Source organism: Misgurnus anguillicaudatus, chromosome 3 (assembly GCF_027580225.2).
Source record: "Misgurnus anguillicaudatus chromosome 3, ASM2758022v2, whole genome shotgun sequence".
Classification (NCBI taxonomy): Eukaryota; Metazoa; Chordata; class Actinopteri; order Cypriniformes; family Cobitidae; genus Misgurnus; species Misgurnus anguillicaudatus.
The window spans coordinates 20,904,516-20,920,126 of NC_073339.2; the positions used below are offsets into that span (position 1 = coordinate 20,904,516).

A 15,611-nucleotide genomic window follows, 5' to 3' on the forward strand; every position below is an offset into this window, starting at 1 on the left:
ATCTAAAGTATGTAAGAGCTTTATGAAGGAGCATTAAAGAAGATAACAAAATAACAAACATTTGTCCCCTTCTTCTTTAGCATTTTTCGCACACTTATGATTTCTGTCAAAATTGTTGCTCAAATCTTTATTACTGTTCATTTAATCTATCTACCTTAAAAGTTTATCAAACCATATTATGTAGAGCTATTTTGTTTCAGCTCATATTGGCGTTTATTGTAATAAAGACTTTTAAAAAGCTAGTAGTGACAATATAGTTTGGGAAAACTGTCTCGACTCCAGGTAATCTCACACAGTTGAGGGATTTAGCTTTGCTCCAGCTAAACCCAGTCTGGAGGTCACCAATGAATCAGGGCCATGTTTTTGACTCTAAGCCTATGGGAGGCGGCTAAAGGCAAAAAAGGTGGTTAAACTGGATTGATTGGAAGCAGCTCAGTGCGAGTTCACAAGTTCACCTGTGTCACCAACGCAAATGATTTGAGGTGTTTATGGACAGTTATATGTGCACAGGCTTTTGGTTAAGGTCTGTTTATATCTCCAGGCAAGTCATCATAAGCCAGATTAGTGCAAATTCTGTGGCGCTTTATTCCAAAGATGCTGAAAACAGGACCTCTTTTAATTTTGTGTTATGGTTGGCTATTTTTTTAAGAAAATCCCTAATAAATAAATATTAGCACTGTAGCTTGCACAGGGGAATCTTTAAGATTTGGAGATTTCTGGCTGGATCACAAATTATAGAAAAATAAGGTGATATTGGTGAACTTTAAGTGAATTAAGCTATATCACATGAGTGAGCTAAGAGTATTTTGGTCTATCAGCACAGCTTTCATTTGACCATAATGACTTTGATGCAGTAATCATTTCATTGCTTATATTCAGTATATAACAGTGAGTAATGACAAACATACACAAAAGGTTATAAATGCACTATTAAGTTTTGAAGAAAACTATTGCCAGTAATTATTTATTTTAGCCCCGCCCACAAGAATACTTGCAGTATAAGCCAAAGCAGGATCAACTGTATGGTGTAAGGGCACACATTGACAGCCTGTTGGACACACCGTGATCCCAGACAAGTTGAGTGATACAAACTGTGAAACACTCCAGTGCTGTTAAGATAAGAAACATCATCACTCTGGGTGCACCACTTATCCAATAAAATAAAGGGGCCAAAACAAATTAAACAGATTGTATTATGCTTTGTATAACACTTGTCTGGCTTTCTAATCTTTATGATTTGATCATTTACATATAAGAATAAGATTTGTGGGTTGTGTTTTATATAACATCATGAGGTAAACTTTGCCTGCAGTGATAATGGAGATAATGACTGGCAAAGCTGGCAGCAGGACATTGCATCATTGTGGATGTTTTCAAACTGTCACATCTGGTGTTGACCACCAGGGTATTATGTGAGATTCTGTTTTCCTGGCTCTGCTAATACTGTAGTTGACTGCTCTTTATCTGCTAGAATCTGTCACAGGCATGTAAATAATGTAAATAGCACTATTAGGATAATTTTTAACCTTATAAACCTTGGTTAAAAAGTAATGATGATGAAGTACACTGTAAAAAGTGAAAATATGGAGTGAAATACTTCAAATTGGTAACAACGTAAGCTTTTTCAACTTAAAATTTCACTGTAGTTTGACTTTAGGTGAAAAATAAAAGAAATTATTTTTTAGGTGCTACCAATTGAAGTAAGTTCATTAAACTTTTCACTTTTTACAGTGCAGTTAAAATTTAAGGGGAATTTAATAATTTGATACAGGATTTAAGTTGAACTGGTTTAACTTGTTTTGCTGGTTGTTGTATAAGACACGTTTTATTGAACACACACACGCACGCGCGCACACACACACTACAGTGGAACCACAATTTAACCCTGAATGTTGGCCAAGTTCTAAAAACTGAGCCTGCTAGTGGTGTCTGCCCAAGGGGAGATACAATCTGATGTATCGTCAACAGTTAACATTACCTGTCCAACCAGTTCAGGTTTTTTTAATATTTTACCACATGTGACTACATGAGTGCTTGAATACGTTGCAGCCAAGTGTAAAAGTGGAAAAGTCAAATTCATATTTACTTGTTTGTCAGCCTTCCTGCCTTGCCATACCTGCAGGGCTTATGATGACAGACTGAAGTACAGTATTTCTGTTCCCTCAGTGGGTAAAACATGCTACCAAACCTAAGAAAAATCTGCTGGATGTGTTAAAAATGCATTTTTTGTCAAATAACACAAATATATGTATTCCTTTAAAGGTCCATTGTGTAACTTTTAGAAGGATCTCTTGACAGAAATGCAATATAATATACATAACTATATCATCAGTGATGTATAAAGACCTTACATAATGAACTGTATTGTTTTTATTACCTTAGAATGAGCCATTTTTATCTCCAGTTACCGCGGGTCTCCTGGAGGTCGCCGTCATGTTTCTACAGTAGCACTAAATGGACAAATTGTTCTACAGAGCGCATTTAATCTCTACGTTGTGTGTTTACAAATTGAGGGGGCTGTTGGTTACAATTCGCAATCTCACTACTAGAACCTGCTCAAATTTACATACACAATGTTTAACTCAACAAATTAAGGTAAACAATTTCAACTTGTTTTTATATTGTTTTTATAAGTTGACAAATTTTAAGTCAAAACTTTTACTTGACTCTGTACATATGTCTCTAATATGACACATACACTGTGATTTTATGTTAATTTGGGTGTGGCATGCAAAATTACACAAACAATGTGTTCAATCAACTTTATTCAAACTTTCCACACTGTAAAAAAAATACAGCACTAAGTTAAAACAACTTGGTTTTGCAAGTCAATTGAACATACTACAGTTTAAGTTTTAGCTTAAACAAGTTGACATAACTTATAAATTCAAGTTGAAATTGTTAAACTTAATTTTTTAAGTCAAAATAACATAAAAATATGTGTTTATTTTTTACAGTGCACGCATAGTTTATGTCTGTACAGCAAGAATAAAATAAGTTTATTTAGGCATTAAAAAACTTAAACTTAATAAATGGGTCATAAAAAGCTTGTTCAAAAATTTTAGTGTAGTTAAAGAAAACTTTTCCAGACAATTAGTTTTAATTTTTTACACATCATTTTGTGTTAAGCTTTTAACACATTATGTGTAATTTTAACACATTATTTGTCATTTTGTGTTAAAATTAAACACAAGTTGTGTTAAAAGTAAAACGCGCGTTGTTTACGATCATTTTGATAAATGACCGTAAGGTCAAATGTAGGATGTTTCTAAGCAGCATTTTATGCACAATAAGTCTTCTGCACAATAAATTACAAACTCTTCTAAATCTCTTAGAAATACACTCACCTAAAGGATTATTAGGAACACCTGTTCAATTTCTCATTAATGCAATTATCTAATCAACCAATCCCATGGCAGTTGGTTTTATGCATTTAGGGGTGTGGTCCTGGTCAAGACGATCTCCTGAACTCCAAACTAAATGCAGAATGGGAAAGAAAGGTAATTTAAGCAATTTTGAGCGTGGCATGGTTGTTGGTGCCAGACGGGCCGGTCTGAGTATTTCACAATCTGCTCAGTTACTGGGATTTTCATGCACAACCATTTCTAGGGTTTACAAAGAATGATGTGAAAAGGTAAAAACATCCAATATGCGGCAGTCCTGTGGGCGAAAATGCCTTGTTGATGCTAGAGGTCAGAGCAGAATGGGCCGACTGATTCAAGCTGATAGAAGAGCAACTTTGACTGAAATAACCACTGACTACCACTGAAGTATGCAGCAAAGCATTTGTAAAGCCACAACACGCACAACAAGACCCCCCAGGGACCACTCATCTCAACTACAAATAGGAAAAGAGGCTACAATTTGCATGAGCTCACTAAAAATTGGACAGTTGAAGACTGGAAAAATTTTGCCTGTTCTGATGAGTCTCAATTTCTGTTGAGACATTCAGATGGTTGAGTCAGAATTTGGCATAAACAGAATGAGAACATAGATCCATCATGGTAAAATGGTAAATGGACTGCATTTATATAGCTCTTTCATAGACCAATGGCCATCCAAAGCGTTTTACATATTTTTACACATTCACCCATTCACTTACACATTCATACACCGACATCCTGCTTTGTTACCACTGTGCAGGCTGGTGGTGGTGGTGTAATGGTGTGGGGGATGTTTTCTTCGGCACACTTTAGGCCCCTTAGAGCCAATTGGGCATCATTTAAATGTCACGGCCTACCTGAACATTGTTTCTGACCATGTCCATCCCTTTATAACCACCATGTCCAACCCATCCTCTGATGGCTACTTCCAGCAGGATAATGCACTATGTCACAAAGCTAGAATCATTTCAAATTGGTTTCTTGAACATGACAATGAGTTCACTAAAATGACCCCCACTGTCACCAGATCTCAACCCAATAGAGCATCTTTGAGTTGTGGTGGAACGGGAGCTTCATGCCCTGGATGTGCATTCAACAAATTTCCATCAACTGCAAGATGCTATCCTATCCATATAGGCCAACATTTCTAAATAATGCTTTCAGCACTTTGTTGAATCAATGCCATGTAAAATTAAGGCAGAAAGGGGGTCAAACACAGTATTAGTATGTTGTCCTAATAATCCTTTAGGTGAGTGTACAGTATATCTGAACTTTAAATACTAACAAGTCTTTCTCTTTATTTATTTAAGAATGCATAAAATAACACTTTTAAGCAGTTTTAAAAATGTACTTGCAAAGCATGCTGGAAAATACGGATCCACTGCCCATTTATTAATATATAAAAAACATTCACATAGCACCAACATAAAATGATTAAGGGTAACTTAATTTTTACAAATCTCAGTGGGTTGAACATGATATAATAAAGTTGAGACAAGAAGTTTAAAAAAATTGTGTTAATAACTTCAATTACGTAAACTGAGCAAGGCACAAAATTCATATTTTTGAGTGTAGAATGTATTTTCATTAATTTAACACTTTTTTATTTAATATCAGTTGCTCACAAGATATAAGCTGCTTTTTCTAAATCTTCTCAATTGAATTAGCACCTTTGAAGTACAACAACTTTGTTAACAGGTTTCTCCTTACAGCTCATGAATAAATATTTTCACTAGAAATACGCTTTGTCAGGAGTTGTTTCCTAATTATTTCAAAGATTCTTTTCACTTACAATACAGCTTCATAATTGACATTGATAAAATAACCTTTATTAGAGAAGCTGTGATATTGGGCTGGCCAGTTCCTTCAATTCAACTTTGGTTTATTAAGGGAATTCAAACGCATTCATATTTTGCAGTTCAGCAGCATTTCAGTTGACCTTGGTGGACTGAAGTCTTAATGACACTCCAGAGATCCATAATTCTACGTTGTAGGTCACCCATAATTTGGCTTTGTGTGGTGCTTGGAGTGGATGCAGTGAAGATGTTTAGACTGTCTCACTTAGGTTATGTAAGGCATTTGTCCTTTGCCTTGTTTGTTTTACCTAATTTACCTTACCGCATTCCATGTTGTCTGTTATATAAATACTCTCTAGACCGAAAAAGAGGTGGATGCTGGTAAGAGTGCCTCTAGTTGCACAATGTAGGGTTTTCCTTTAGAAGCTGTGACTTCATCTGTAGGTCTGTGGACTGTGCAGTCTAATAACCTTGCACCCACCTTAACTGTAAATGGTTTAAATGCATCACAAGCATGCTTGTGTTTTTGTTTCTGCCTGTGTAGGACCAAGCATTGCTCTGCCTATGAGAAAGAGTGAGGCTTTAGCATGGTTGAGATTAATACATGATAGCTCTGCTGTGCATTCAAGCAGTTCTATGGTTTATTTTTCATTCCTGATCCATCTGTCGATTCCTGTTTCTACACTGCCAGGATCTCAGCTAATGCTGCAGCACGCAAGCAGCAATAAATATCGAAATAAATATCGAAAACAATGGCACTTTGGTTTCATAACCACACAGTAGTTTCCAAGCTGAACTTGAATATGTTTTTATATTACATTTTTATATGCTTATTTCTGTGTGTGACTAGTAAGCGTTCACAAACAGGTTTCAATTACAGTAACAATCACTTCCTTTGAAACATTGTATACTAGGATGCATGCTTCAATTTTACAGAAGAACGAATCAATTCAATTCACTTCAATTTCACAAGATCGATTCGTATTTATATAATAGGGTGTGGAGATGTATAAAATTGCTTCCGTTTTATGTTTGTGATATTTGGCTATAAAATGTAGTGTATTTTCTCTCTTGTACCAAAATTTACATAAGTATATGGATTTTGCCGCATACAGTGACTGTATTGGGAATGCAATTATCATATTAATTATCAAGAATGATTTGTCATTCCCTAAGTATTTCCGTTTGCTTGCTGAGGTATCTATAAATGTTTCCATTAAAAAAGAGAATATTTTTACAAACAAACAAGCAAAAAAGTTGCTGTTTGATCTTAGTGCAGTTTTTGCCCTGCTGGTTAGAAAGTGGTCATATGCTGTGCTACATACATTACAGGCTGCATTTACACCAGAAGTCTTGATGCCAAATTCTGATTTGTTGAATAAATCCTTTATTTTAAAGGGACATTCCACTTTTTTTCAAAATATGCTAATTTTCCAGCTCCCCTAGAGTTAAACTTTGATTCTTACCGTTTTGGAATCCATTCAGCTGATCTCCGGGTCTGGCGCTAGCACTTTTAGGATAGTTAGCACAATCCATTGAATCTGATTAGACCATTAGCATCGCGCTAAAAAAATAACCAAAGAGTTTCAATGTTTGTCCTATTTAAGGCTTGACTCTTCTGTGGTTACATTGTGTGCTAGGACTGACGGAAAATTAAAAGTTGCGAATTTCTAGGAACTATACTCTAAAACTGGCGTAATAATCAGTGACTTTGCTGATTTAACATGGTTGCAGCAGGCATAGTAATATTACGCACTGCCCGAAAATAGTCCCTTTCCATTGAAAGTAACCAAGGGGACCATTTTCGGGCAGTGCGTAATATCACTACGCCTGCTGCAACCATGTTAAATCAGCAAAGTCACTGATTATTACGCCAGTTTTAGAGTATAGTTCCTAGAAATTCGCAGCTTTTAGTTTTCTGTCGGTCTTAGGCTACGTTTAGACGAAAACGATCTGAAAAGAAACCGCAAAAGTGGCGTTGCGTTATCACTTTTTATTCCGCGTTTATACAAATGTTTTGAAGGGGAAATCTGCGTGCATATGGTGACGCAAAAGTGTGTAATATTCAATGTAGTATGCACTCCAGGCGGCTAGGTGGCAATGTGAAGCACTGACACACAACAACACCAAGTCCGTACAACCTTCTTCCTTGTCCTCCCAGGTCTTGTCCAAAGCCGTCTGGTTTGCCTCCGATGAATTGGCGCATCAACAATTTTATGGAGGTAATTAATGCCCTTCTCTAGCTGTGAATATTTCGTACAACTGCTGGAAATACTCTTGTATATTTATCAGAACTGCTATGGCAACTTGAAGGTCCGACGAATGGAAATAATTATACATGTTTGTTGTTATTTTCCTGAACTGGCGCATGTCTGTGATGTAAATGCATACGCGACGAGAGCCACCGTGAGCAGACTTTTGCGTTTTGATCCTTTAGACGGGGACGTGACGGTTGATCGTTTTTAAGATTCCAACTCTGGAAGGTGGTTTCACTTTTTTTGCGTTTTTAAGCCCCAAAAACGCTGTCGCCGTGTAAACGAAAGGCACATCCGATAAAATATATTTTTACGTTTTTCACCCTCAAGCGTTCTCGTGTAAACAGGCCCTTAGTACACGATGTAACTACAGAAGAGTCAAGTTTTAAATAGGAAAAATATAGAAACTCTTTGGTTGTTTTTTGGCGCGATGCTGGTGGTCTGGTCAGATTCAGTGGATTGTGCTAAGCTATGCTAAAAGTGCTAGCGCCAGACCTGCAGTTTAGCTAAATGGATTTCAAAACGGTAAGAATCAAATGTTTAACTCTAGGGGAGCTGGAAAATGAGCATATTTTTTTTAAAATGTCCCTTTAAGGGGCAGTAGTGGCCAAATGTTACCCAAAGGTCGCCAGTTGGATCTCACGGACGGCAGTTTGCAACTGAGGTGCTCTTGAGTGAGGCACATGTCCCCCAATTGTGATAGCAATGCCCAGAGTATGTGTGTGTCCATGACTTGCTGTGCGATATTTGCATTTACACCAAACACTTGATGAAACTATTCAAGGTAGACAAACTGATCCAGAAAAGCTAAGAGCACAGTAAGTAAAACCGTGTGATACGCAACAGATGCAGACATAGTCATTATACAAGGTTTATGTACACACGATTATTCAGTTTTATTTCTGTAACAAGACAAAACTTCAACACTACTTCAGTAAGTTGGGCTGTCGTCTTCCGTTGCGCTGCTAAAAAGATGTGATCACAGGTGGTGTCCTCATGATGAGTTGATGTCATTTGCCAACATGGCTTTTTCAATGACATGGAATATCCAATCTGTTTCTTTACATTGCAGACACGGATGCATGTATCTGATTTATATCCGATTTATTTCCACATACAGTATGAATGAGGCCTAAAACCGATATGGGAATATCAAAATACATGCACTTTCTGGAATTGAGTCAGTTGAACCATGCAGTGTAAATGTGGCCACCGTGGCTTATAGCACCTGTAGCTAGGTAGCCAATTTTTTTCTCATTGTGTATTTACAGGGCATAGGTACAAGCATTGACCATAGAGGGGATCATAGACTTACACAATCTCATGTCATTTTATATTTATATATACACACACACCACTGGGATAGCTATTAATGCACAAAAAAATAGAAGGTGCCTCACAGTAGGCTGGTCATACAGACAAGTTGTTTTATAATGCTGACCTATTTCCTGCTAAAGCAGTCACCTTGTCAACACTTTCCTTTGTCATTCTTTTCAATTTTGTTATTTCTTTAGTTTTTGCTAAGGATTTCTCAGTGCAGAATACAAGAAACGGGGAAACACGAAATAGGCTTGTCGAACAATTTAATACAGCCAGACCTCTCCACGTCATGCACAACGAGCACTCAGGTACCGCTGGGGCCATTAGCTCACCAGTGCCTGCCAATCGACTACCTCGCAAGAGACCCCTGCTAACCGACTAACAAATTGAATGTGTGTTTAGGCGGACGAGGCAGAATTAGATCAGCTCTCTTGACTTTACTTACCACATCAAAAAGATGCGGTAAGTCGCAACCCACACCAGGCCTTGAGAGGGAATGTGCCTCTGAGACCAAAAGGCTTGTTAAGACTCAAGGATGTTGTCAGAATGCTAACCAGTCAATTACTCTGAACTCCTGATTACAGTGATAGCAGAATCATTATCAAAGGTGGGGTGGGAAAGGTTGGGTGCGAAATCTTGTCATTAAATTATTGCTGGTACCAATTTTATTTATTATGATATTCACTCCATGTAGCATTTCTACAGTGTACCTAAAGTAAAGAGAAATTTCCCCTGTAATTAAAAGCACTAAGATATTAATACGATGGCTACGCATACTGTTGTACTTATAGAGGGTTTCAGCGGCAACAACATAAACAAACGGCTTTTGTGGACTAAACGCAACTTCCGTTAGATTTAGAATCATTAACCACCGAGTCATTTTAAAGTAGTTTATTTCTGATAACAAGGGAAATAAACGTTTGTTCACATATCATATCTAATGCATATCAACTATTACGCTGAGCTAACGCTACTGTGTAAAATTAATGTATGCAATGTTAACCACAGATCCTTTAATTCTTGCCTCGCTGCCAAACCTCTTCGCACAGCTGTGATGCATGCTCATTGTCTCCCCTCGTCTTTAGCAAACTAAAACATTTTATTTTTGACAAGCTATTTGTTTCATAGACCATTTAAGCCACTAGCCAGACTGATAAATAAACATAGACCGGAAGTTCACTTCGGTTCAGGTGCTTAACCGCGACAATGAATCGTCTACAAACTTAGTGCTTTACTAATCTGGGGTGCGTTTCCTAAAAGCATTGTTAGCCAACTACTGTCATAAGTAACGCCGTTACTAACGAAGGTCAAGGATTTGGTGTTTCCCAAAACCATAGTTCAAACGAACATTCAAAAGCTGCATAGCAAAGTTATGTAGTTTGAACGACCTATTCACCTATTCGTTAGAAGCATAGTTCCTTGTTATTATAATATGTAGACTTACATGTCATGCTTTTGAACAAAATAATCAAAAAACATGTAGTACATTCTATATCCATTATTTTAAATATATAAAAATGTATTAAAAAACGTCCCGTTCTGGTTCTTCATTCTGATTGGTTGAAACGCGTTACAAAAGTTGTTCACAAAAATGGAATTATCTCAGCATTTAGCTGAAAATTTGAGAGGTGTAAAGAGAACAAATGAAGGTAGGATGAAACAGGGTTTTTGTTTTGTTTGAAAGCGGAGGGTCTGTTCTTTCATTTGATATTTAATGTTTATTTAAAGAACATTTTTCTTGAAGGCATTAAACTAAAACTGAGTGGCAACTTAAAAAAAAACGCTGATCAGGAAAGAGTTGAGCATGCTTCTAAGCATTTGATCATCACTCCAACAGTTGCAAGATATATATGTTAATGTATAAATTAGATTAATGTTGATTTATAAAAATAAACACCACAGTCTTTAATCATATTTTCATTGTGTCTTTACTGTGTTGCTTAAGAACTGCAGCTACACTTGATTCTGATGAACTGCTTTGTTTGGCGGAAGAGTAATATTTGAAGAGTTTGGTTCCAAAACGCGATAAATGCCATTTTTTGAAAAAAATGAGTTACTGCCAAAATCAGTATTATATCAGGTCAGTAGTTAAAAGTAAATTCTTAATTTTACGCAAAATCCAATATCCGCCGTGTTATTCTGTCATCTTTTCTCCCTTTTTCCCAAAGTGCGATAAACGCCACTCCTCCTTTTTTACAGAACGCAATGAATCCATTCCAGAAATTACAGCCCACCATCCACGCAATGTAAACAAACAATGGCGCGGCGTGTTGAGTACACGGAATCCTAGTTTTCCTCATCTACTTTGTACTTCGTCATCAACAAACAAACCAAAATAATACTTTCATTGCATTGATAAACCTGTGATGGTTTTCTGTGACGGGAAAGAAACGCAAGCCATCAACATCTAATAATTTACGTGAAGCACTCGGGAGACTGGTGCTTATCTCCCGAAACGAAAATCGAGAAGGACCAAAACATTTTACAGCTGATCGCTGTGAAAAATGCTAAGCGACGACGTCAAGTATAACAAGCAGCAATATGACAGTAATCTTAATATGACAAACTAAGTGTTTTGATTAATGACATTAATTTTTATTTTTAGTCAGTGTGTACAACTGTTCAACTAAATGAATATAAAATGGCAAAGATGAATGCACATTTGTACATTGAATTAATAGATTTCGAGCATTTTGAAACAAAAACTGTCATGGATTTATTGCATTTTGTGGAAAAAATAATTCGTTTTTATAAGAAATCTTTGAAAATCAAGTTATGTATGTTTTTATAACCTAAAGATGCTATGTAAAAGTTTGTAACAGAAAATAGTGTTTTTCATCTTGTCACTTTCTTATATAGAAAAAACTTTTTTACCGAAATTTGTCAAAATGGATTTATTGCGTTTTGGAACCAAACTCTTCATTTGTACTAATATAATTACAATTTATTTGTGTTTTATTTTATGAAATCCTGCTATGCATATGAAGTAAGGGTTTTATAAAAGCAATAAGCCCCGCGAAGCTTCGCTTCGTGCCTAACAACGCCCCTTAGCTGTTATAATATGCACTGGTAACCCACTGCTTCTTGGGGTTTATTGCTTTATTTTACGTCTTTGCAAGTGTGTAAACAGAATTAAAGGGCTGCATTTAAAAACTGCACATGTGCGCAGTCATATGAGCTTTAAGACCCTGGGGAATCCCTGGGAGGAGTGACGAGAGGGAACTTGTGCATGAATTTAATATCTTAAAAATGTCTTCCGATGCAATATGTTATTTACAGCAATATTCTGACATATCTCGCTGCTGAATTACGATGCATAGGAGAAACTAACTAGCTTGTCATAACTGTTTCCCCAAAGCATAGCAACTTTGTCGCACATTCGTCGTTTGAACCATGTTGGTTCAACAACATAGTTGAGGATGTCACGTGTTATTTCAAGATATTTAATTAAAGTGCAAGTTCCCTCTTACGTCACTCTGCCAGATATTCCCCAGGGTCTTAAAGCTCGTAGGGTTACACGCATGTGCACTTTTCAAAAACAACACTTTAATTCTGTTTAGAAACTAAAAGACGTAAAATTGACTTTGTATATATTTAGAATGATTGATATAGAATGTACTACATGTTTTTTGCTTATTTTGTTTAAAAGCATGATCAATGCCAGTCTACATGTCACAATAACAAGGAACTATGCTTCTAACCACAGCTCAACAGCTGTGGTTACAACCACACAAGTTTGCGAATATCCGCCGGAACTATGGTTTCGGGAAACACTTGAATCTTTAAACTATGCAGAAACGACGAAACTTGCAACCACATTTGGCTAACGATGCTTTTTGGAAACGCACCCCAGTAGATTGTATTGTTTTTGACACGGTGACTTTCACCCATTCCACAGGACATCATTGCAAAAAGCTCTGCCCACTCAGGCTATGTCAGGTTTCACTGGGTGATTTAATCAGATTTCTGCCAAGTCAGCCAGACTATTTAAAGAATGTTAGCTTGATTTTCAATGTTTCAATTTCAATTTGAATGGCACAGGATGTAAAAATCTATTTTTTGGCATCCAACATTTTCTGCCACTTGATGCCATTTGGTTTTTATTTCCACATGCCGTTTCAAAGTCGCCGGTAGATAAATCGACTGCTTTGGTAAATGAGAATAGTGTCAGTTGTAGTTGCCTATAGTGAGTTGTCCGTGGCCTTGAAACACAGACCATTCTCATGAACTGGAGCAAAATGGTGAGGCATACGTTATGAGTCAGTGACATATGCTGTGCCCTTTGGGTGCCCGGTAACAATGTGGGAATAACGTGATTTCTGCAGAGCTAAATTTGTTAAGCTGAAACGGTCCAACAGAGCAGCAGAAGAACAAACTTAGTTCAGACCTGGAGGTGTTATTTATAGACATTGTGTTATTTTGTGTGATTTCTCAAACAGCCTTCATGGAATTTAAAGCATTAAAAATTACGTATTTTTTGTAAATCCGTTAATTTTAGAAGTGTTCATTTATTTTGATGAGAATATATTTACATATGCTGTACATTCTACAGTTGGCCTCGAGCTCCCATAGTAAAACACAAAACATGAACGTTCTGTTATGCCATTAGTGTACATGATGTGTCATGGGAAATTCTGTTTGTTTTCATTGCAGTGCATCTTTGAGACACACATCTTCAACAGCAAAAGTGTGTTTGGTGTGTGGAGACGAGGCCTCGGGATGTCACTATGGGGTTGTTACATGTGGAAGCTGCAAAGTTTTCTTCAAAAGAGCAGTAGAAGGTAAGGTTCATTTTTATTTTACTGTATTTTCTGCTGAAGAATAGCTGTATGTAATATTCCCTTTCTGAAATGATTGCTTTAATCCAGCATTTATGGTTGGTTGCTGGTCAAGTATCCAAAACACAATATATGCTGGTCAACCAGCACAACAGCACCAATGTTGGTTCAACAAGATTCAGTGCCGGAGAGTAGCATAGCAGTACCTCATGCAGGTTTTGCTGCAGGGTCAGTGAAACTTGAATTAGGATAGTCATCCCTTTTGTATTCAGGTTTGGAGAGAGAGAAAATCTGATAGGGATTTTAACGATGTTGGAAGGTGAGACCATGTCTTTTGATTTATATGGAAAACTAGATATTTTATTAAGTAATTTAATAGTTTTTATTACACGGCACTCTTAAATGCTTGATTCTGATTGGTCGTTTGCGACATTCCAAGGTATGTTATTCCAAAATAACAATCCCCTGAAACTAATAACACACGGTAACCCGAATGCTGCAAATCATTTTGACAGTTACAGTTTAATATTACACATAAATTAAATAAAAATATGTCTTTTAATGACATACATGACATTATATTTGCAAATGATTAAACCAAATAGCATGTTCTTTACATTTGAATGTCTTGTCTTATTTTTAAACCGAAAGTAAAGGTTTGCATTCGTCAAAAATTATCAAAAAAAGTCAAAACAATATTTAATGTATATTGTATATATCTATTTACTGTACATATATACATTTGGTAAAGTTGTCCCAAGCCTGAAACTTTACACTTCTAAAGTTTGGTTAAAAAGACTTCAGATATTAGCAGTGTGATATAATTGATGTATTTGGGTAAGTGAAACATTTGTATTAGCAACACCAAAGCAACTATCCTCCTCAGAAAAGTGAAAATTGCCGATTAAGTCCACACCTCAACAGAGCAGGAATAACAGCCAGACACAAGTGAGAGATGGGGAAAATGTGATTTTTGGATAATCTATTTTAAAGCACTATTTTTTTTGAGGCATAGCTAAAAACCTGTAAACTTTTTGTGCTTTAGTAGAACTGAACATTTGGTTTTGGAAAAAAATATGTAGAATTAGGTACCACATTTTACCTCAAAATATCTACTATGACCTTATAAGTAGGCAATTTGCAATAGAGTTTGGTTAATATAATATTGCTTAGTTAATAATAAAATACTCTAGTAAGCTTCAGAAAGCACACACACATATAGGGTAAAATAAATGTTTTGTTTTATTAATATTTTAATACTATTATTAATTAATACTTGTAAGTATTAAATAAAATATGTTTCTCTCTCGTTGCCTTGTTACTGAAGTTGTTACAGTGGACACTGGTTTCTTTTTGACATATGTCCTGCTGCCTTCACTATAAAAATGCTGGGTTGCTTATAACCCATGCTAGATAAAGGTTGGACACAACACACCAGTGGGTTAAAAATTACCTGATGTTGGGTTGTTTCAATACAACTGCTGGGTTATTACAACATATGGTTGGGTAACAACAGCTCATCATGGGGCATTTTCTTACTGTACATTGGGTAAAGGAGAATTGAGAACTTTTGAATGTTTTACTGGTAACACTTTACAATATAGTTGTATTGTATTTGTTAAAGCTCATCTTCATGTTCTGATCCCATTTTTTAAAGTTTAAAACACTAAGTTTAGTTAGTGTGTAATGTTGCTGTTAGAGCATAAATAATACCTGTAAAATGATAAAACTCAAAGTTCACTGTTATATTTTCTTTAACAGAAGTCCCCTTTCAAAGCCTACAGCGAACGGACGGTTTGAACTACAGCACTCTACTTCCTGGTGAATTAATGTAAAAGTTATTATAGGCTATAATGCTGCGTTTACACAAGCCACGGTAGAGGCGTGAAGCGCAAGTGATTTCAATGTTAAGTCAATGTGAAGACGCTTTGACACGCGTCTGGAGTTCTTGCAGCTCGAATGAGGCGTTTGGCGCGACGAGGAAGACGCAATTCCGCCTCATTCGCGCGTCTAGTTCGTGCGAATTGAGCGCCTGGCGCAGTACGTGCGAATGGTGCTTTTTGTGCATTTTGCGTTTGA

General features: G+C 36.5%; 1 protein-coding gene across 2 annotated transcripts in view; it reads left to right on the forward strand.

The window, feature by feature from the left end:
- The window catches only part of nr3c2 (nuclear receptor subfamily 3, group C, member 2), a 141,392-nt gene that overhangs the window by 54,360 nt on the left and 71,421 nt on the right, over positions 1-15,611 (forward strand). For both annotated transcript variants that reach the window (XM_055205104.2, XM_055205105.2), the window contains exon 3: positions 13,408-13,535. In XM_055205104.2, coding sequence (XP_055061079.1) covers positions 13,408-13,535 — 128 coding nt within the window. The remainder of the gene's footprint in view (positions 1-13,407; positions 13,536-15,611) is intronic.